Raw genomic sequence first — 24320 nt, forward strand, 5'->3', positions numbered from 1 at the left:
ACTACTGCTCGGTTATTTTTCAATATTTTTTATTTCAGTTATCACCTTACCCCGACCATTGACACCGCTGTGAAGGCTATTATTGGCATTTTTACTTCTGTGACCGGTAAAGTCCCCCAGTTTCGTGTTCATGGTGGAACCAGACAGGAGAATCTGGCACTTCAGAATGTCCAGGTAACTTCATTCCTTTCATAAAAGCTAAAGCATGTATAGAGGGCTCAGCTTTTCTGTAAATGTTTCCTTTATAATTGTAAAGTTCTTCTGGTGTTAAAAATGTACCACATGTACCCCCTGCCATCTTCATGGAATTTTGCTATACTGTAGTTAGGCCCTAGATACAAAGAGCAAGCTGCAGTGGGTGAGGATTGAGTCTCAGAAAAAGGATCTTATCCAAGAAATGTGAATTTTGGGTATTGAAAGCTTTAGGCATTATAAAAACTGCGTGGTGTCTCCATAATCATCTGTTGCTTTTACACACCCAACCACTTACACACCTTTACTGACACCACTTCTTTATGGTAACTAAATCCACCCTGAGCTTCCTATAATATCCCCATAATATCCCCAAAATGGAGTTTATATTTTTTGTTTTATTGTATTACTTTTTTATTTTAATTCAACATACAGAATTAGGAGATAAAATGACAACAGCTTGACCAGACAAACATTGAGGACCATATAAGACAGTGGTATCCAAACTGCAGACCACAGGCAGGATATTGCCTTTTGCTTTCCTTTATCAGGCCCTTGGGGCACTATTCTTCCCACTAATACCAATGTTGGGACACCATTCCTCCCACTAACACCATTGTTGGGACACTATTCCTCCCACTGACACAAGAGATAGGACACTGCTTCTCTCACTGACACAAAAGATAGGACACTGTTTCTCTCACTGACACCAATGATGGTGCACTATTCCTTACCTTTCATCACAATGACACCAATGATGGGACACCTTTCCTCACAATGACACCAATGATGGGACACCTTTCCTCACAATGACACCAATGATGGGACACCATTCCTCCCACTGACACAATGATGGGACACCATTCCTCCCACTGACACGATGTTGGGACACCATTCCTCCCACTGACACCAATGATGGGACACCATTCCTCTCACTGACACCAATGATGGGACACCATTCCTCTCACTGACACCAATGATGGGACACCATTCCTCTCACTGACACCAATGATGAGACACCATTCCTCTCACTGACACCAATGATGGGACACCATTCCTCTCACTGACACCAATGATGGGACACCATTCCTCTCACTGACACCAATGATGGGACACCATTCCTCTCACTGACACCAATGATGGGACACCATTCCTCTCACTGACACCAATGATGGGACACCATTTCTCTCACTGACACCAATGATGGGACACCATTCCTCCCACTGACACCAATGATGGGACACCATTCCTCCCACTGACAGCAATGATCGGACACTAGTCCTCCCACTGACAGCAATGATGGGACACTAGTCCTCCCACTGACAGCAATCATAGGGTACTATTCCCCACACTGACACCAACAATGGAACACTATTCCTCCCACTGACACCAATGACATGGCATAATTATTGCTATAGATATAAATGATGGAACACTAAAACTCCCACTGACACAAAGATGGGCACTATTACTCTCACTAATACCAGTGATAGGGCACTATTCCCCCTACTGATCACAGGCACTATGTAGACCTTGTCCTCCCACTGATCACAAAGCCTGAGGTATTGTCCACTCTTTATGATGCTGGGGCATTTTCTACTCCCACTGACCACAGTTCGCCCCCTTAAAGTCTGAAGGACAATTAACTAAATCTTTGCTTAGAAGGTTTGGTGACCCCCCTGGTATTGGATGTAACAATGCTTCTTGGATGGGTAAATGGAGAAGATAATGCCATGTGGTGCATGGCTATGGCAAGGGTATTAGTGCCAGAGCATAGACATGGAATGCGATTGAAAAATCATATCATCACTTTTGAAACTAGAGGGTGTATATAGTTGCTATGGATTGGTCTATTGGACCTCCAATGTCTCCCCCGCCCTCCAATGTAGCAAATCAAGACCCAGACTCATTTACATTGGACATTTGTAAACACCCCTAAGAACTTCACAGATACCAGATTTCACTTGATTGTGTCATCAATCCAGGAAGTAGATAGAGACCCTGGCTTGTGCCTTAGCAAAGATGGTGCCGTCCTTCTGTAGAGAAATGTAAAGAGGAGTACTATAATCGGAAATATCTGGAAGTGTTACTCTAATGCATTATTGAGCATGCATGTGTTTAATATGAAACAATATATTTGATGCTAGGTCCACTCTAAATGATATTGTCATGTCACGTCTTTCCACAGGCCCGATTAAGGATGGTGATGGCGTACTTGTTTGCTCAGCTCAGCCTCTGGACACGTAGCTTACCAGGAGGACTGCTGGTTCTCGGATCAGCTAATGTGGATGAAAGGTTAGATCGATCATTTATATATTTAACCAATGACAATAAATGTAGAATATAAATTCTGACACATTTTTAAGGAAATATTCTTTAAAATGGTTGAGAAATCCAGACATCTAGTTTAATTCTAGTCAGAATTCTAGCCGGAATATTTTTTTGGGGGAAAATAGCCTGTTCTCCAGCCTTTTGTCTAGACCACAATAACGTCCATAGCTGCCCCAAGCCTCCAGGAATAATCACTTTATGCATCCCAGAAGGCTTTGCGGCAATCTAGAACACACCGTGCATGTGAGTGTCACCAGGGGGCCTGGTTGCACCCGGGAAAGACCACTTGGCACGTGATGGTAAGTACAGAAGATGGCAGACGTGGGCTCAGTGTGCAGCGGAGGATTGGTGGGTTAAAACAGGACAACACTGGACTCGTGTGAGTATGTATTTTGAAGATAACCCAAGAAACCAGAGAAGGTGAGGGGATAACAAGGGGGGCAGGGGTGAAGTTCCTCTTTAAGGCTCCATGTACACGGGACGTTGTTAAAAGTCCCTTTGAATGCTGGAATTTTTAGGACGTTTGAAACGTCCGTTCGGTCGCGTTTGTACCCGCGTTTAGCGGGCGTTTAGCAGTGTTTGCGGGCGTTTGCGTTTAGAAGCGTTCCTAGAGGTCAAAAAAATTATTCCCCTTTAAAATGGAAAAACGTGAACGCTAAACGCGGGTCATCACGTTCAGACGCGTTCGGACGCGTTTGTGTGTTTGAAACGCCGGGAAACACACGTTCAAGCGCAAATAATTGCGTTCTAAAAACAGTCCCTGAACGCAACTGCCTGCAAATGACTGTAAACGACCCTGTGTACATGGACAGATAAGATAAAATGTAGATGGGTTCAGGGGCTTCTGAAAAAAAAGCCCAACTGCTCCTAAACGGCCATTTCCAGCGTCCCGTGTACATGGAGCCTAAGACATGATGCCAGAGATACTGAAAAATAGATCTGAGGTTTGTAAACTCTTTTAAAACCAACATTGTTTTAGGGTTTTGTGGCGACTATTTTTTTTAAATTCGCTGTGCAAATGCCTCAAGCATTCGCACAATCCTCAATAAGAATGCTCTTAACATAATATCTTGCGCTTAACATGTCTAATAAGTTTTATTACCTAGGATTTTTCAGTGCCATTCTAGTGCCCATAATGTGGTATTTTCCTAAATACCTCAGTCAGGAAAATACTACATTATGGCCACTAGATGGCGCTGGCAATCCTAGGAAATAAACATATGAGGCAGATTACTGTGATTTTTCATGGTGGCTGTGTGAATGCTTGAAATATTCGCACACACACAAATTTTTTAAAAAAAACCTTTCACAGCACTTTTTACCCCCTGATGTTTTTGAAATAACCTTTAAAATGATTTACAAATATTGAGTTCCAGTCAGCATCATTTTTATACTTTTGTTTATTAAAGCCTTCGAGGATACCTGACAAAGTATGACTGCTCCAGTGCCGACATAAACCCCATTGGTGGGATCAGTAAAACAGATCTGAGAAGATTCATCGGCTATGCTATCGATACATTTCAGCTCAGCGCACTGACAAGGTGGGTGAGGATCAAACTTCCTTCTCAATAAATGTGGTGCAAAACAGGACAGTCCACACAAATCTGCTATTGTGGACTGTTTGTTTCTGACTGGTAATCCATACAGAGCTGTAAGAACCAGAGACAGGGAGGGGCTTGGATCTTTTTAGCTGTGTGTGTAATCTGAATAGACCTGAGCAGGTGCAGATAAAATTGCCTTCTGTTTGTAGCATAGCGGTAAGTTGCAGGAAGCTTGCAATCATCATTCTAGCACTCCACCTGCTCCCTGAATCTACTCGTGTGCACTATTTCCTGATTGTCTTTCTAATATTTTCCTGATTTCAAAAATAAAATGTGTACTTCTTCGTCCTGATCTGATGGACTGAAATCATCCTGAACTCATCATGTTTTTAATATTCCAGTATACTGTCTGCCCCGCCAACAGCAGAACTGGAGCCGCTCACAGATGGACGCATATCGCAGACCGATGAGGTAGGACAGTCATTGGTCTCTTATTATACAGTCTCTTCCTTGTTCTTGTCCATAGTTAACTTTATTTTTTTAAAGTTTTTAAACTGTTGTTTGATATCCTTTAACCACTTTACCACCAGAGGATTTTCCTGCTAAAAGACCAGGGTTTTTTTTGCGATTTTTTACTGCGTGACTTTAACGGACAATTGCGCGGTCGTGCGACGCTGTACCTAAACGAATTTCACGTCCTTTTTTTCCCACAAACAGAGCTTTCTTTTGGTGGTATTTGATCACCTGTGCGATTTTTTGATCACGCGCTATAAACAAAAAAAGAGCGTAATTTTTGCAAAAACAACAATATTTTTCACTCTTTTTTTATATGAAATTCCCCCCCAAAAAAATGTAAAAATCAAAATTTTTAAACATTTTCGGCCAATTTGTTTTACGCTACCTATGTTTGGTAAAAAAAATCGCAAAAAGCGTATTTTGATTGGTTTGCGCAAAAGTTATCGCGTTTACTAACAAAGGGAAAGATTTTTGTCATTTTTGGTGTTTTTTTTTAACGAGTAATGGCGGCGATCTGCGATTTTTTTTGCGGTACTGCGACATTGCGGCGGACAGATCGGACCCTTGACTGACATTTTTTACACTTTTGGCGGTACCAGTGACATTACTGCAGTAATCAGTGCTATAAATATGCACTGTTACTGCAAAAATGACACTGGCAGGGAAGGGGTTAACAGTATTGGACAGGGAGGGGTTAAGTGTGTCCTAGGGGCGTGATTCTAACTGTGCAGGGACAGGTCTACTAGTGTAAAAACAAAGATCAACAGTTCTACATAGTAGAACTGTCTGATCTTCACTTTTACACAGGGAGAACTGACAGGCGGCTTGTTTACATAAGCCGCTCTGTCTTTCTCCCGCTGTACCGGCGATCGTAGTGTGACCGGCGGACATCGGGTCCGCCAGTCACACTCCCGCACTCCTCCGTGAACGAGCCGAGGCGGGCGCGCGCCTCAGCGGGCGCGCGCCCGCCCGCTATTGGCTCTAGAAGGAGTGACAGGCGAGCGACGTAGACCTACGTCACTCTGCCTGGCCGGGGCCGACTGCCGCAGTAAATATACTGTGCGCAGTCGGCAACCGGTTAAATAAATGGTTCTAAAATCATTATTAAAAAAAAAAAAAAAAAATATATATATATTTAATAAAAAGCTATTATCAGCAAATCGAACAACCTTTGCTCCTTAATAGCATTAAAACACAGGCCAACCTTAGAGAACTAGATTACACAGCTTATAACAAGTATGGTGAGTTCCATATGTAAAAAAAAAAAAAGTGTGTATGTATATATGTGTGTGTGTGTGTGTGTGTGTGTGTGTATATATATATATATATATATATATATATATATATATATATATACAGTGTATGTATGTATGTATATATATATATATGTGTATGTATTTATATAATTTTTTTTTTTGTAAGCTCCAGGGTGCAGGGACTGATTGTATAAATAGTATGTATGTTACTGTGTGTGTGTATACATATACATACACACACGCCTACATACACAGTGTGTATATTTATATATATATATATATTTATATATATATTGACCTATAAAAAATGGTTATAAACTGTGTGGTATGGTATGCCAAATAAATATATATATATATATGTTGTGTGTGTGTGTGTGTGTGGAAATAAAAAAAAAAAAAAAAAAAATATATATATATATATATATATATATATATATATATATATATATATATATAATATAGAAAGGCCAGCTGTCTGCTTTGTAATCCGTAATAGTTGAGGGCTTCATTTTTAGTTTTTAATAGTCCTATTTGCTGCAGCAAAGGTTAGTATAGCTAGTTCTAGAGAGGCCCTGAGAAGCGCTGTTGATTGGAGCACAGGGCAGAAGAGTCTAAATGCTGCCCTCAATGTTAAGCAGTGGCTTGACTCTCTAAGATGCTGATGGCATGGGCTGCTTTAACCCATGTAATAGCAACAGGACTCTGTAACAGAGAAGCCCTCAATTATTAATGTTTATGTGGACAGGTTGCCTTTCTTAGTGAAGTGGTTTTTTAGACTCATTGGCGTGCACAGGGGGTGTACTCATTGGCGTGCACAGGGGGTGTGTCAGGTGTGCCTGGGCACACCCTAATCACTATGTGTGATGACGATTCCCCCTATTGCCTGGGCCTCCCCCCGTGCTACGCCCCCCACAGTGCTGCTGGCTTCCCTCTTCTCCCCCTGGCTGCTGTGGGGGATGTTTCAGAATGGAGAGTGGGGGCAGGGGCTAGTAAATATGTAATTTACCAGCCCCTTCCTTTTCTAAATGAACACAGCGAACAAACTCACTCACTGTGTTCATTTTGTTTACTATAATTCAGTTGGCAAATGAACAGGAAGCCACTCAGCACAGAGTATTATCTTGTTCATGCACTGTCCAGTGCAGCTGAGGCTGCAGAGAAAGGCATGTGTGTTTGAGCTTTGGGGTGCACACCCTAATGCAATGGGCTGCACACACCTATGATCAGAATAAAGTATGTTACATGTTAGCGGATTTCTAGCCATGCTCAAATAATTTTCTAACCAACGTGCCCCTTACAGGAGGATATGGGAATGACATACGATGAGCTTTCGGTCTATGGAAGGCTAAGAAAAGTTGTAAAAACTGGACCGTACAGCATGTTCTGCAAACTAATTCTTATGTGGAGGATGATATCACCTAGACAGGCAAGTACAAAGTCCATTGTGCCCTTTAACAGGTTCAAACATAAGACAACCTAATACTTGGGTGCAAGTGGGAAAAGGGTTAGAACTTCTTCATTTTTTTTAGGTAGAATTCTGCTTACTTAGAATGATACATAATTATGGTAAAAAATGTGAGTCAAAAAAGTTTGGGATGGGACCAGCCCTATATTTATTTGTACCAAGAAAAAGGAGGGGAATGGATCTAACCCCACCGGAAAGTGGGCTTTTAAATGGTACCTCCCTAAAGATGTATAATTATACAAATATTTTGTTGAAAATGTAACAAAAATATAATAAAAAATCCTATACATAGCCTTATTCCAACCAGGGCCACAAGAAAGAGGAGCCCCTGAGACAAAATACATACAGCGACATCAATAATGTACGGCGACATCATATATTACATACAAAATACATACAGAGACATCAATAATGTACGGCGACATCATATATTGCATACAAAATACATACAGAGACATCAATATATTTTTGTACATTTTTAACAAGATCTTTGTATTATTTATCTTTTGGGAGGTACCATTTAAAGCCCTCTTTCTGATGGGGTTAGGTCACTCTTTCTTACCCTCATTTTTCATGGTACAAATTCTGCTTACGGTACTTCCTGTGCTGGTGACAGCTAGCAGACAAGCAAAGCAACCTGAAATAGGATGCCTTCTTTATGCTGTCCTAAAAAGGGAAACAAAGTTGCTTTGGAGTTGAACATTAAAGGGTCAGACCACTCAAAAGTGATATTTTAGGTAATGGTGAAATCAGTCCCCGGGGTGTCTTGGTTATTCCCGAAGAAATCTCCTTGCCATTGTTCCTGTCTACCCGGGAATTTTATATGTTCTGCCACCTTTTGTGTGTTCCAGCTCCTCCTGTTCCAGGCTCCCTAATATTTAATGACTAAACAAACTGGGTGAGTTGGTAATGCTTTTAATGGTCACGGGAGGTGTGCAGACCCAGGAACCTAGCACCGAGATCTCACCAATAAAGTCCCTAGGAGATACACAATATGGCCAAAAGATACACTTGACCATCACACCAACGGTATGACTAAAAGTGTGTGGGCAGCTCTCCAAATTATTCACTTCAGGCATTTTAGTAAAAATAATTTTTAACTACCGTATTTATCGGCGTATAACACGCGCCGGCGTATAACACGCACCTCAATATTTGGAGAGAAATTTTAGGAACAAAGCTTAAATTTTAAAATAAACAGCTTTGAACTCAGAACATTTTTTTTAATCAAATGACATCTCACCAGTGCCCATGAATGCAGCCTCATCAGCAGTGTCCATATATGCAGCCTCAGCAGCAGTGTCCATATATGCAGCCTCAGCAGCAGTGTCCATATATGCAGCCTCAGCAGCAGTGTCCATATATGCAGCCTCAGCAGCAGCGTCCAGCAATGCATCCTCATCAGCAGCGTCCATATATGCAGCCTCAGCAGCAGCGTCCATATATGCAGCCTCATCAGCAGTGGCCATATATGCAGCCTCATCAGCAGTGTCCATATATGCAGCCTCATCAGCAGCGTCCATATATGCAGCCTCATCAGCAGCATCCATATATGCAGCCTCATCAGCAGCGTCCATATGCAGCAGTGGCCATATATGCAGCCTCATCAGCAGTGGCCATATATGCAGCCTCGCAAGCGCCATTGGAACTATCCAAATCTGTTTTAAAAAAGGCCGGGAAGCAGCGCCGAGAGAAGAAGGGGCGGGCTGAGCCGAGGAGAAGGAAGGACGAGCGAGCGCAGTCATCGGAAGTCCCGCCTCCTCTGCCGAGACGTGTGACGTCTCTCATAGGCACGACTTCCGATGACTGCGCTCGCTCGTTCTCCTCGGCCCGGCCCGCCCCCTTCTGCTCTTATGACAGCTCGTCCTTTCTTCTCCTTGGCCCGGCTTCTGCTCTCGGCGATGCTTCCTGGCCTTTTTTTTTTTTAATATCGGCGTATAACATGCACTGCTGCTTTTTCCTCCATTTTTAGGAGGAAAAATGTGTGTTATACGCTGATAAATACGGTACTTCAGCTCTGGAAGGTTTTACCCCCTTCATGACCAGGCTGTTTTTTGCTTTTTAGCACTGTGCTACTTTAACTGGATATTGCAAAGTCATGCTACACTGCACCCAAATGAAATTTGTATCATTTTTTTTTCACACAATTTTTTTTTTGGTTGTATTTGATCACCACTGGGACCAAAAATTATGAAAAGAAAAAATATTTTTTACTTTTCTGTTTTATAAAACGTATTAAAAAAAAAATCCAATTTCTTCATGAATTTAGGCCAAAATGTTTTTTTGCTACGTCTTTGGAAAAAAAAATCCTAATAGGTGTATATTGATTGGTTTGTATGAAAGTCTACAAACTATGGTGTATATATAAAGAAAATGCGAAGGCGCCTGGCCCTTTTCAAAGATGTTAAAAAACCTGCTGCCCTTTTAATTGTTAGGTAACAATAAATAAATAGATAAATGGTTAAAAGGCGCTGGTAATCTTAGGTGTAAAATATAAATTATTTGAAAGTGTGTGATCTTATTTAAAAACTTACTAAAAATTCACATAACCAGGTACAAATGCCAGTGGTGCATACATATACAATATATATAAATAATGAATATATAAAGTGCAAGTGCTGTATAACAATTTGTGCAAAAATAAAAAGTGCTTAAATGTGCAGCCAAGGATATGTTAAATAATATGTACTATAAATAAATAATAAAACATTAAAAAAATATTGTGACTACTATTTCAGTGCTTAAGTGATTTTTTAAAGTGCTTATGGGTAGTTCATAGTCCAAGTCAATTCATGCAGGGAAAAAAAACTTGAATGTATTAATTGCTTGGATCTTGGGTGATCCGGTGATGGGGTGTGACACTCTTTGCTTCTTACCAGATTGAAGCAGGTCGCAAAGACCCCCAACGCCTGCGATCCCTTTTATATAGGTGGATCAGACCTTACGGACTCCTCTTTCTTTAAACAGAATATACTGCTCCTTTCTCCTATTTTTCCTTGTGTATTACTCATACGGGTGAGGGTAGAGCCCACATATAGAAAGACACATAAAACAGCCAAAATAGTGTAATACTGTTGATTTAATATAGGTGCATAGTAATTACAATGATTGGCTCCTTACATTTAGTTGTGCCCTCCTGGCACTGGGCAATTCGCATTGGTTGCTGCGGGTATCAGGAAAAAAAGCTCTACGAGGATCTGCAGTACCCTCTCTTGAGTCTCCTTCCCACCTTCTAGCGTGGGGCGGTCGGCGTGCCTTAAAGATTAAAGGGTGGCATTAATCTTGCCAAATATTGAAAACCTTCTAAATGGAAAGACACTGCTGAGATTTGAACTCAGGATCTCCTGTTTACTAGACAGGTGCTTTCACCAACTAAGCCACAGCGCCTCACTTCACGACGACCGCCGCACGCTAGAAGGGGGGAAGGAGACTCAAGAGAGGGTACTGCAGATCCTCGTAGAGCTTTTTGTCCTGATACCCGCAGCAACCAATGCGAATTGCCCAGTGCCAGGAGGGCACAACTAAATGTAAGGAGCCAATCATTATAATTACTATGCACCTATATTAAATCAACAGTATTACACTATTTTGGCTGTTTTATGTGTCTTTCTATATGTGGGCTCTACCCTCACCCGTATGAGTAATACACAAGGAAAAATAGGAGAAAGGAGCAGTATATTCTGTTTAAAGAAAGAGAAGTCCGTAAGGTCTGATCCACCTATATAAAAGGGATCGCAGGCGTTGGGGGTCTTTGCGACCTGCTTCAATCTGGTAAGAAGCAAAGAGTGTCACACCCCATCACCGGAGCACCCAAGATCCAAGCAATTAATACATTCAAGTTTTTTTTCCCTGCGTGAATTGACTTGGACTATGAACTACCCATAAGCACTTTAAAAAATCACTTAAGCACTGAAATAGTAGTCACAATATTTCTTTATTGTTTTATTATTTATTTATGGTACATGTTATTTAACATATCCGTGGCTGCTCATTTAAGCACTTTTTATTTTTGCACAAATTGTTGTACAGCACTTGCACTTTATATATTAATTATTTATATATATTGTATATGTATGCACCACTGGCATTTGTACCTGGTTATGTGTATTTTTAGTAAGTTTTTAAATAAGATCACACACTTTCAAATCATTTATATTTTACACCTAAGATTACCAGCGCCTTTTTACCATTTATCTATTTATGGTGTATATATACTGGAATTTGTATTTAGTTTTTTATACTGGTAATGGTGGTGATGGCAGGAATGTGATGCATCGGTCAGTCTGACACCAACTGACACTGGGTGGGAACTGGCTGACACTGACATCACCAGTGACACTAATACAGTGATTAGTGATAATACTATACACTGTGACTGTACTGATAACACTGGCTGGGAAAGGGTTAACATCTCGGAGTAATCAAGGGGTTTAGAGTGTGCCTAAGTGTTAATGTGTGTATTATGTACTGCTTTTTACTAAACACAGTAAACCCCCCTCCATTGCGGGGGTTACGTTCCGGACCCATCCGCGAAAAGAAAATCCGCGAAATAGAAAAACCCTATTAAAATACACACTGTAGGCATGTTTTTTTTTACTGTCACTGTACTTTTAAAAGCATTTTAAGGTCTTTAAACACACTTTTAAAACAATAGAAACTCATTTAAACACATAAAAGATACTGAGAGACAGAGCAAGAGCTATGGAAAACACAAAAATATTTAATTTTCAATGATTTAATTCGTAAAATAACATCACAGAAAAAAACACAATATACCGGGGAGAAACTGAACCGTAATGGAGCGGGGGTTTACTGTATCTTTGTTCCTTCTCCCTGCGCGCCCTGTACCCGAAAGAGGCCAGCGACGTACAGGTACGTCAGTGTGGCTTTAGGAGCCGACCGTCTGCAGTACAAAGCAGACCGGCAATCCTAAAGAGGTTAATACAAAGACATTTTAGACAGTTGTGCTCTCCTAACCTTGTGGTAACAGTTTGAGGAAGGCCATTTTCTGTTTCAGCATGACTGTACACCTGTGTACAATTCCAGCTCCATGAAAACATGGTTTGGTGTGGAGGAATATAAGTGTCCTGTACAGAGCCTTGACCTCAACCCTACTGAACACCTTTAGAAATTGAAATTTGGAAAGCAGATTGCAAGCCAGGTCTTCTCATCCAATGTCACTACCTGTCCTCCACAAATGTTTTTTTGGCTGAATGGGCACACATTTTCACCAACGTCTTGGTGAAAATGGACAACCTTTCCAGAAGAGTGTACGTTGTAATGGCTGTAGGTGGAAGCCATGGTCATGGTTTTGGAATGGGATGACCAACAAGCAAATAAAGGTGTGATGACCAGGTGTCCACCGACCTTTGGCCATATAGAACATAAAGAATATGTCAGGTTCTCTAACAATACCGTGGCTACTAAACTCCAAAATATCAGTTTTGGGTGGACTGATCCTTAAAACTGAACTTCAGCTTTTGATATTTACATAGTTACATAATGGCTGAGTGCTGATACTCTACTGTGTTCCGGGTATGAGACCGGAAGTCTCGACTCCAACCTGGAACACAGCATGGTATGCTGTATGTGGTCTCAGCTCAGGGCCGGCGCTACCACTAAGGCAAATTAGGCAGCCACCTAGGGCGCACTGTAGCCTAGGGCGCCCGGCCGCTGGTTTCCTTACTCAGTCCCACTGCTGCCTGTGCTGTGCAGCCGCCCTGGACCATCACTAAATGTAGCTGCCGTGGCAGCACTGAGGAACAGACCTGATGTCACGGTCTCCCGAGTCCTGAAAGTCTCCGGAGACCTGACAGTGACAGAACAGAGGCGGTCTGCGCCTCAATGATCAATGACAGACAGGACAGTCTGTGACTTGTCTGTCTCTCTCTCTCAGAAACTCTCTGGTGCCATCCAGCTTTGGAAGTGGTGATCGTTCGATTCGTCTGTCCCTGGCTAGTCCCTCCCATCAGTGCCATTACTCCCATGATGAGCTCTGCTCCCCCCTTCCTCCCCCCCTTCCTCCTCCTCCCCCTTTCTCCTCCTCCCTATGTCTCTGTGTAACCATGTACTTGTGTCAAAAAGGATCCTGTTGCATTGCTTCCTTTGTGTGAAATACCCAGTCCTTCTTCCTGTCCCCATCCTTTCCTATTCCAAATTACATTGTTGCCTCTGTCCATTTTATTTCAGGTAGCTGAGAAAGTGAAACATTTCTTCAGGATGTACGCCATTAACCGGCACAAAATGACGACCCTGACACCTGCATACCATGCCGAGAGCTACAGTCCAGTTGATAACCGGTTTGACCTCCGACCTTTCCTGTATAATGCATTGTGGGCGTGGCAGTTCCGCTGCATTGATGAACAGGCAAGTCTCTTTCTATTGTTGTGGCTGCATGAGAGTTCTATTGAGCTTTTATAATGAATCTGTAATGATAGATATACAGGGACTGCCATTGCAGACCTCCTTCTGAAAATTCAACATACCTGGCTGTTATGCTGAGCCCCTGGCTTCGGTACTTGAGTCACTGACAAGTCTGCACAAAACATTGCAGAAAAGTCAGAAATCCCTATCTCTATATTTGATCACCGACTCATTGTTGAAGCAAAGGATCTGTGTGACAGCCAGACAACTTAACTTTCAACAGAGATCTCTGCTGTGACTACTGCCATGTTTGCCTCATGACTGGTTTCCCTTCTTGTAGATGTATTTCTTCTTGATAATTACCCGCTTGAGCCCCGGAAGGTTTTACCCCCTAATGACCAGGCCATTTTTTGCGATACGGTATTGCGTTACGTTAACTGACAACTGCACGGTCGTGCGACGCTGTACCCAAATAACATGTCCTTTCTTTCCCACACCTCTGCGGTTTTAATTTTTTGCGCTATAAACAAAAAAAGACCGACCGTTTTCAAAACATTTTTTTTTCTTTCTGCTATAAAACATATCCAATAAAAAAATAGAAAAAATCGAATGCCTTATACATTTAGGCCACTATGTATTCCGCTACATAGTTTTGGTAAAAAAAAATCCCAATAAGCATATATTGATAGGTTTGCGCAAAAGTTATAACGTCTACAAACGATGGGACATTTTTATGGAATTTTATTATTTATTTAATTTTTTACTAGTAATGGCGGTGCTCAGCGATTATTTTTTTTTTTTTTTTAGTGGGACTGCAACATTACGGAGGACAAATCAGACACCAACACTTTTGACACTTTTTTGAGGCCCAGTTACACTAATACAGTGATCAATGCTAAACTGTACTAAAGACACTGGCAGGGAAGGGGTTAACATCAGGGGTGATCGAAGGGTTAAATGTGTCCCTAGGGGGGGTGCTCTGACTGAGGTAAGACAGAGATCCATGTTCCTGCTTAGCAGGAACACAGGAGCTCCATCTTCTCCCCTGTCAGAAAGGGCGATCTGCCTTGTTTACATAGGAAGACTGCCGTTCTCCCTCGATCATTCCCAGGAGAGACAGACCGGTGGAAATCGGGTCAGCCGGATCCGCTGATTGGCAATCCCTGTGTCCAATCAGCACACGATCGCGCCTTTGGTGGCGCACGTGCACCCCCCAGTGGCTATTGCACAAAATGACGTACAGGTACTGTATGTAGTAGAATTTCATGTGGTCGGGTAGGGAGAATCCTTCCTGTAACTGCGCAAATGTTAGCATGACCCCTCCATGGAGGATATGCCGCAAATGAGTCACCCCCAAAGCCCGCCATCTGTCCGCCTGATCTAATTTGCACAATTCCGGGTAGGCACGGTTACCCCAGATCGGACTAAATTTGGTATATCCCGTCACCTGTTGCATTTGTTTTGTCTTATCCCATACCTTCTGTAGGAGGCGATACGTCGGGTATCGCCGATTGGGTTTGGTGAACAGCTGTGCATCCAGTCCCTCTGGCACCCCAATTGCCCCCGTAAATTCCTGCATAACCGTCAACGCTGCACCAGCCGGAGCCCCCGACAGCGCACCCGCCAGGTGCTGCAGCTGGGACGCCAGATAGTACAGCCAGGGGTTGGGCGGGGCAAGGCCCCCTCCATCTCTGGGCTTCTGCAGTTGCTCCAAGCGGATCCTAGCCGCCTTTCCCTTCTACAGCAGGGACCGGAAGAGGGTATTAACACTTGTTTTTTTTAGTGTTCACGTATTTTTTGTGTTCTGTTGAGCAGGCAGCACAAGCAGACACGCACCCTTCTTGTATTGTTTATCAGCAACTTCAAGAGAATCTTCCACTTTGCTAATTCAGAGAATAGTGACAGGCTCCCTTTACAGGCTAGTCACGCACCTTGTAATAAGAAAAAACAGAGACACACACAGCGGGTAAGATCGGTAATAGAAATAGAGATGTAAAGACAAGCTTCAGTCTCGTGCCACACCCACTGACGCATTTCACCCTCTCTCGATTAAACGTGTGGAAAGGTAAAACGCGTTAGTAGGGCATGGCATGAGAGAAGACTAGCTGAAGACAGTCTTTACATTTCTATTTCCATTGCTGGGCTAATCTACTGTTTGTAGCTCTGGTATTTCTTTTTAGGGGGTAGTGATACTGGGCCAGACAAGCCGTCTGGATGTTGGCACCTTAAAGTGGTTCTGAAGTGTTAAGGTTTTTTACCCTAATGCATTCTATGCGTTAAGGAAAAAACCTTATGTTCTGCAGGATTTTCCCCCAGCCTCCCCCTTTATCGTACCTGAGTACGATCAAATTCTGCTCTCGCCGCTCTCTCCCTCCTTATTGAGCAGATTGTTAGCAGCTGGAGCCATTGGCTCCCGGTGCTGTTAATCAAATGCTATGTCAAGGGAGAGGATGGCGGGGCAGAGCCGCCCACTCTGTGTCAAGAGATGCAGAGAGGGTGGTTCGGGAGCGAGCGTGCACGGGTGCCCCAGTGGAAAGCGGGTTTCCGTGGGGGCACTCGTCTAAGAGGAGGTGCTGGAATGACAGTGGGGGACCCCAGAATAAAAGGATCGGGGCTGCTCTGTGCAAAAGCAGTGCACAGAGCAAGTAAGTAGGACATGTTTTTGTTGTTCATTTAATAATAAAAAAAAAAGGTTTAATATCACTTTATGTGATTTTGGAGTCGCCAGGAGGGGAATACACAGTTGCGCAGACCGGCGCATTTTGCTATACATCCTACCATTCTTTCATCACTCCATCATTCCATTCTGTTTTTGGGGCCCTTAGAACTACCCGGTACTTCCAGGTATGAGGGAGCATCTTACCTTTTCCCTGTATCAGTATGTTGTGATTGGGCCCGAGGAGGAGGGCAGAAGAATATTTAAGTATAACTAAAGGCAAAACTTATTTTACATTTTGGATAGAGTAGAGAGGGATTAAAATGCTTGCCAAGTTTTATTGCTGTCTGTGTTAAGGAGATTCACCTGTCTGTCCTTTTTACCATTATCAAAAGTGAAAGTAAAAAAACATGTTGGGTTGTCTCCAGGAAAATAATAGAGAGAAAATCTTCCAATGGGGACACTAGTTCTGGTGACATGGGGGGAGGGGGGTCCCCAAGGGATTCCCTTAATTTGCAGGGATTTCCTCTCACTTCCTGTTTGGCTATGAGTCCAGAAGTGAAGAGAAATCTCCTCAATGGAACACAAATGGCGAAACAAATCTGACAGCGGTTATAACCCTCCGTTATAAATAAAATTACCTATAGTTCTACTTTAAAGCTGAGCTCCAGGCTTTAAAAATATAAAAGTTGCACCTCTGGTTGTAGTCCCCTTTTAACACATCGTTGTACACAGTTCTCTTCTTCACCACAAGATGTCCTCAGTCTTCCGGGTTCAATGACACTGTGAGACTGAAGGGTGTCATGAGCCCCCTGAACCCGACACCCAGTATATTGATGCAGAGTGCTGCTCTGATGTCCCCACATTAGCTCCACTCTCTCCATCATCCATGACTGCCCATCACTAGGAGAAGATCAAAGAGGATCCAGCATGTCATGTGCTGGCCAGTACACATTGGAAAAACAAGCAAAACATACAGCTGTAGTGGACTCAATGGAGGAAGTATGCCTGTCAAGAGAACCAGTCATTTTGCTCTGAATAGGCAAAGTGACAGATTCTCTTTAACAGGAGAAACGCCTGGCTGACTATTTTGCTGTCTGCGTCGTAAATGTACATACTGTAAGTACTAAATGTCAGCTGAACCCTTACATAAGAGCGGTTCAGGTTCCAGCAGGTATAACATTATTTTGCTTTTGTTGCATTGTATTAGTGGAAAGCCAATTTAAATACGACCACTGATCGGTTCTACTCAACTGTCCGCTGCAGCAGCCAGTTGTACCAGATGGCCCAGCATGGGGATGAGTGTAATTTATATTGTGGTGATAGAAGTAGTTGCTTTTTAGGAGTAATTGATGGTGAAGAAATTGGCATAAATCGTTAAAATATATTTTTTTAATGGCTTATTTTTATTTTATGTGTCTTCTCTATTTTGAAAGTAAAATGGGAGAGGTATCTGGAGAGATGTTTTTAAAAAAAAAAAAAAAAATCCGGCCGCCTCCGCCCCTTATAGTTGGCCAATCACACTCCTTTTTGTGAGATGTGTTTAAAAAAAAAAAATATCTGGCCTCCTCCCCTTATAGCTAGCCAATAATGTTCCTTTTTGAGAGAGAGCTGTGTAAAAAAAAAAAAAGAAAAAAATCCAGCCTTCTCCTCCCCTTATAGCCAGCCAATAATGCGCCTTTTTCTTTTTGAGAGAGAGCTGTGTAAAAAAAAAAATAATAAAATCTGGCCTCCTCCTCCCCTTATAGCCAGCCAATCACGCTCCTTTTTCTTTTTCAGAGATGTGTTTAAAAAAAAAATCCAGCCTTCTCCTCCCCTTATAGCCGGCCAAAAATGCGCTTTTATCTTTTTGAGAGAGAGCTGTGTAAAAAAAAAAAAAAAAAATCTGGCCTCCTCCTCCCCTTATAGCCAGCCAATCACGCTCCTTTTTGTGAGATGTGTTAAAAAAAAAAAAGAATCCAGCCTTCTCCTCCCCTTATAGCCGGCCAATCATGCTTCTTTTTGCGAGATGTGTTTAATAAAAAAAAAAAAAAAATCCGGCCTCCTCCTCCCCTTGTAGCCGGCCAATCACGCACCTTTTTGTGAGATGTGTTTTAAAAAGAAAAAAATCCAGCCTTCTCCTCCCCTTATAGCCAGCCAATAATGCGCCTTTTTCTTTTTGAGAGAGAGCTGTGTAAAAAAAAAAAAATATATAATAAAATCTGGCCTCCTCCTCCCCTTATAGCCAGCCAATCACGCTCCTTTTTCTTTTTGAGAGATGTGTTTGAAAAAAAAAAATCCAGCCTCCTCCTCCCCTTATAGCCAGCCAATAATGCGCCTTTTTCTTTTTGAGAGAGCTGTGTAAAAAAAAATAATAAAATCTGGCCTCCTCCTCCCCTTATAGCCAGCCAATCACGCTCCTTTTTGTGAGATGTGTTAAAAAAAAGAAAAAAATCCAGCCTTCTCCTCCCCTTATAGCCAGCCAATAATGCGCCTTTTTCTTTTTGAGAGAGCTGTGTAAAAAAAAAAATAAATCCGGCCTCCTCCTCCCCTATTAGCCGGGCCAATCACGCACCTTTGGCTCATTTTGGCTGTGTGAACTTCTCCTTTTCCCCTGGTGCTGACTCCTGGGTTTTTCTCTTCCCCTTTGGATGCCGCTCATTGAGCAAGTGCATCCTGGTGCAGTGGGTGCTACCCAGGTGGGGTGGTGAGTCTGGTAGGGTCCCTCCCTCCCTCTGCTGCAGGTTGTGGGGTGCTGTTTGCTGGCGACCTGGTGGTGCTAGCAGCGTGGTGGCGGTGTCCCTTTGCAGTGCTAGACACTTTGTGGGGGTCCCCCTATTTATTGATGGTGTCTCTGGAGCATTTTTACCCCCCTGACTCCCTCTTAGAGGCTGCAGGTCCCTTCGGGGACCCAGCCATCCATTGATGCACTGACGGCGCTCCTGGAGTCCTTTGTGTCCTGGGTGAAGATAGCTTTTGGGCGGCGGGCTAGCATAAAGCATCCCCCGCCTTCCCCTACTTCATCTGTCTCAATAAAATCCTGAATCTAATTCGGTCGCTGCGGACAGGGCCGGAATGGGACTAAAAACCAGCCCTGGAAATAATTTCATACCAGCCTCAGTGGCATAGCGTGGGTTGTCAGCACTCAAGGCAGGTAATTTGTGCCCCTAATCAGCGGACGTTTAGCGCTCTCTGGGTCCCTACCACTCATACAGAATTAAAACCCCTTATGGTACATTTTAGGATTTACCAATCCTTTTTGTTCTCCTTTCTTTCCCTTTTATCTTTTTCTATCCTAATTTCTTGTTTTTTTTTTTTCCATCTCTCTCTCTCCCTTTTTCTTTGTTCCTCCCCCACTTTTCCTCTCTCTTCCGTGTATTCTTTCTTTTTATTCCTTCACTTACTCCTTGTTGGGGGAGGGGAGACTGGGAGAGCGGGGTGCAGGCTCCAGGGACAGCACAGCTGGGAGGCCACAGGCTCTAGGAACAGCCCAGCTGCCCCCCCTCCCCACTATCTAATACACTGCTGACCCCCCCTCCCCGCTATCTAATACACTGCTGACCCCCCTCCCCGCTATCTAATACACTGCTGAACCCCCCCTCCCCGCTAACTAATACACTGCAGACCCCCCTTTCCGCTAACTAATACACTGCAGACCCCCCCTCCCCGCTATCTAATACACTGCTGACCCCCCTCCCCGCTATCTAATACACTGCTGAACCCCCCCTCCCCGCTAACTAATACACTGCAGACCCCCCTTTCCGCTAACTAATACACTGCAGACCCCCCTCCCTGCTATCTAATACACTGCTGACCCCCCCCCTCCCCACTATCTAATACACTGATGACCACCCCCTCTCCCCACTATCTAATACAATGCTGATCCCCCTCTCCCCCTAATACAATGCTGTTTCCCCCCTGGCCCCCTCCCCCTAATACAATGCTGATCCCCCCTCCACCTAATACAATGCTGATCCCCTCCTCTGCTCTCCCTAATACAATGCTGCCTCCCCCCCCCCAATGCAATACTCAAGGTCCCTCCTTCACGACTCTTACCTGTACACTACAGGGCAGCTCAGCGCGCCGTCGGTCACCGGTGTCTGTGTGGGAGCCTGGGAGGGAACTTCAGGGAAGGGATGCCGCCATGCTGTGCAGCCAGCTAATGACTAGAGATCCGCTGACTACTGCCACGCATCCTCTGGATATGACATCATGCCGCTCACATCTGGCAGCTAGCTCGACTCTGCATACCCAGCGGGGTGGGCCGGCGGCCGCGATTACAAAGGGGAGTAAAAACTTTCTTTCCGGCTATATCTCAAAGCGGCCCACCGGGAAATTTCCCAGTATCCCGGCAGGCCAGTCCAGCCCTGGCTGCGGACGTGGCCTACTGTGCAGAGTCTGCGGCCACCGTCCCCGAATTATCGGATAGTGAGGATAATTCCTCCACACCTTTGGCTGCGCACAAGAAGGCACTGGTGGACGCACTGATGGTATGTGTGCGTGAAACTGTTAAAAATTGGCACTCACAAACCATCTTACGCTGCAAATGTGTTTCCTTATCCCTTATCTCACTTGAGAGCTGCTGGTCCTTTCAGGATAAAATTTTAGAATGTAAACTAATGCCCTTGTCCCTGAAGGTGATTAGCTGTCATTGCCCACACAGCCAGTGCAACGGATCTGAAATCTATAGTTATCTTCCCCTTCTTCCTGTAGTGCTTCTGAGATGGATCAGGGTGATTCTGACTGGTTTGTTATGTTGGTAAATGTTAGTATTTTTATGGGGATATGCCCTTGGTGGTGCTGTTACTTTACAGCTTCCTCTCTTTGGTGTTGTTTGAATTGCTGAGCGTGGAGCGATCAGTATTGATATAGATAGAAGCTGTCTTCAAAGTCTGTGAGGCTGCTTAAGTAGTTAGAGTTGTCTTTGATTAGAGTAATCGTGTACTCTAGCACCTCCTGCACGCTCTCATCTGGGTATCCTTGTATACCAGTGAGGGTGACAGTCTTGTCTGGGCAGACAACCCATTCAGCAGCTTTGACACAGCAGATGGCCTGCAGTGATGGAGGGACAGAGCAGTAATAGTACTCTGTCAGGCAGAGTTTAACAATTGCTTTTGCACATACCATCAGGATATGGTTCTCCTCCACTGTCTGTGCAGTGAGCTCTGCACTGGCCATCCGCTTCATGATAAGATGCTGCAAGAAAAAGTTGGTGGTTGGAGCAATTAGCCGGTAGCTGAGTTTCCTCATGATTAATGCCTCCATAGTCCACATTGTGGTGTTGGTGAAATGTCTGCGACAACCCAGAATTATCTGGTCCAATTCTTCACTATATGTCTCTGATGTTTTTAAGGCAAGTACCATTGAGGTAATGGCCATAATGTTGTAGGTGCGCCTCTCCACCCTGAGGTTAAGTAGGAGCCTGTCCAGGTAGTTTATGGCCAGGCACAGGGACTCCAAGCTCAGGGAGTGCTTTGAGTGGGATTTGATAAGGCAGCGCACCATTTTTCTTCGGTCTCCTTCATCCAGTTCTGTACGACTAAGACAGTTCGCAGGTAGGAAGTAGAGTTCAACACTCCTCTTGCAAGCATAGTTTTCGTTTCCATATTCCATTACATACTGCAGGTCTCTTCTCAGGCTATGGAGGTTATATTGTCCCACACAAGGGTTCATTGAGCATATAGGGGATACATAGGGCTTCAGCTTTTTGAAAGTAGGTTTAACAGAAGGGGAACTAAACTGGCTAAATGTCCCTCTGTCGTCCATCTTTCTTTTGCTTGGCTGAGTGAACTCCTCTAGTTCAGATGTGAGCTCCTCTTCATCGAAATAGCTTATAGGACTGTTGGTCTGTGAGCTGCTAGAGGTATCGGGCTGAACAGATGTGTCTTCATCAGAATAGGTCACTCGAGGTTTCAGCTGAAGTGTTCCAAGCGGAAGGGACTCCTCTTCATCAGAAAAGCTTACAGGACTGTTAAGCTGTGAGCTACTGGAAGAATCAGACCTACCAGATGTGTCTCCATTGGCAAAGGTCACTCGAGGTTTCGGCTGAAGTTTTAAAAGCGGAAAGGTCACCTCTCCATCAGAAAAGATTTCAGAACTGTTCAGCTCTGAGCTTCTGGCTCCATCAGACTGAACAGATTTGTCTTCAAAGGAAAAAGTCACTGTAGTGCTCAGCTGAGATGTTTCAAGCTGAAAGGACTCATCTTCATCAGAATAGCTTACAGGGCTTGTAAGTTGCAAGCTACTAGAAGAATCAGACCTACCAGGTGTGTCTCCATTGGCAAAGGTCACTCGAGGTTTCGGCTGAAGTTTTAAAAGCGGAAAGGTCACCTCTCCATCAGAAAAGATTTCAGAACTGTTCAGCTCTGAGCTTCTGGCTCCATCAGACTGAACAGATTTGTCTTCAAAGGAAAAAGTCACTGTAGTGCTCAGCTGAGATGTTTCAAGCTGAAAGGACTCATCTTCATCAGAATAGCTTACTGGGCTTGTAAGTTGCAAGCTACTGGAAGAATCAGACCTACCAGATGTGTCTCCATTGGCAAAGGTCACTCGAGGTTTCGGTTGAAGTTTTAAAAGCGGAAAGGTCACCTCTCCATCAGAAAAGATTTCAGAACTGTTCAGCTCTGAGCTTCTGGCTCCATCAGACTGAACAGATTTGTCTTCATCGGAATAGGTCGCTCGAGGTTTCAGCTGAAGTGTTCCAAGCGGAAGGGACTCCTCTTCATCAGAAAAGCTTACAGGACTGTTAAGCTGTGAGCTACTGGAAAAATCAGACCTACCAGATGTGTCTCCATTGGCAAAGGTCACTCGAGGTGTCGGCTGAAGTTTTAAAAGCGGAAAGGTCACCTCTCCATCAGAAAAGATTTCGGAACTGTTCAGCTCTGAACTTCTGGCTCCATCAGACTGAACAGATTTGTCTTCAAAGGAAAAAGTCACTGTAGTGCTCAGCTGAGATGTTTCAAGCTGAAAGGACTCCTCTTCATCAGAATAGCTTACAGGGCTTGTAGGTTGCAAGCTACTGGAAGAATCAGACCTACCAGATGTGTCTCCATTGGCAAAGGTCACTCGAGGTTTCGGTTGAAGTTTTAAAAGCGGAAAGGTCACCTCTCCATCAGAAAAGATTTCAGAACTGTTCAGCTCTGAGCTTCTGGTTCCATCAGACTGAACAGATTTGTCTTCAAAGGAATAGGTCATTGTATTGCTTAGCTGAGATGTTTCAAGCTCTGATCCCTCTTCATCGGAATAGTTTAAAGGACTGTTTAGCTGAGGGCTACTGGCTCCATCAGACTGAACAGATGTGTCTTCTTCGGTATTGGTAATAGGAGTGTTCAGCTGAGGGCTACTGCCTCTCTCAGAATGAACAAACTCCTTTCCATCAGTATAGGTCACTGGAGTGTTCAGCTGAGGTGTTTCCAGCTGAAGGGACTCCTCTGGTTTGCCATTAGTGTCAGTTGGCCTGGCAGCAGAGTTTCCTCCACTAGGCACAATAGGCACATCATGGCAGAGAGAGACATCAGACTGATATCTCTGTTGTTTTCCAGCCACTAAAGGCTTAAAAGTAATTTTTGCCTTTGCCTGTGACTTTGGATGATAAGCTGTCTCATCAACACGGGTGCGTTTTTTTCTACAACAGTTTCCCATTTTTTTTGGAAATCACAAAAAAAATCGCAATAAAACCAACTCAACAAGGTTAAGAACTAACAGTGTGCTGCTACTCCTTCGCCTCTCACTGCTGGTTTGATCCGTTGACTCAGCTGCAGGTCTTTTTATAGTCTCAGACTCACCAACTGTCACCGCTTGCTTGTTGCCATGGTGACAGTAAACAAAGTGACCTTTGCAGTCAGGCAGTTTTAAGGCTCCCTTTACTATGGGACAGCGGCAGTTAGGGAGTTTCAAGGCTCCCCTGAGTGAGAGGGTTATGGGTTTCAGGCCCTCCCCCTTTCTCTTCAGGGGATCCCTAAAGTGTTATCAGGTTTCAAGACTCCCCATACACCTGTAATAACACATGAGGAGCCTTCTAG

At 43.7% G+C, this 24320-nt stretch overlaps 1 protein-coding gene across 1 annotated transcript; it reads right to left on the reverse strand.

Moving 5' to 3' along the window:
• Positions 1 to 21156: 21156 nt before the first annotated feature.
• On the reverse strand, positions 21157 to 23940 carry LOC309565922 (uncharacterized protein; the record flags this gene model as incomplete). Its single annotated transcript, XM_082270952.1, has 4 exons — positions 21157 to 21975; positions 22642 to 22989; positions 23119 to 23358; positions 23410 to 23940. The coding sequence occupies 4 exons, from the start codon at positions 23938 to 23940 to the stop codon at positions 21157 to 21159; spliced, it is 1938 nt and encodes a 645-aa protein (XP_082127078.1).
• Positions 23941 to 24320: the final 380 nt, after the last annotated feature.

The sequence above is a fragment of the Pelophylax lessonae genome (assembly GCF_965119305.1).
Source record: "Pelophylax lessonae genome assembly, chromosome: 10".
Classification (NCBI taxonomy): domain Eukaryota; kingdom Metazoa; phylum Chordata; class Amphibia; order Anura; family Ranidae; genus Pelophylax; species Pelophylax lessonae.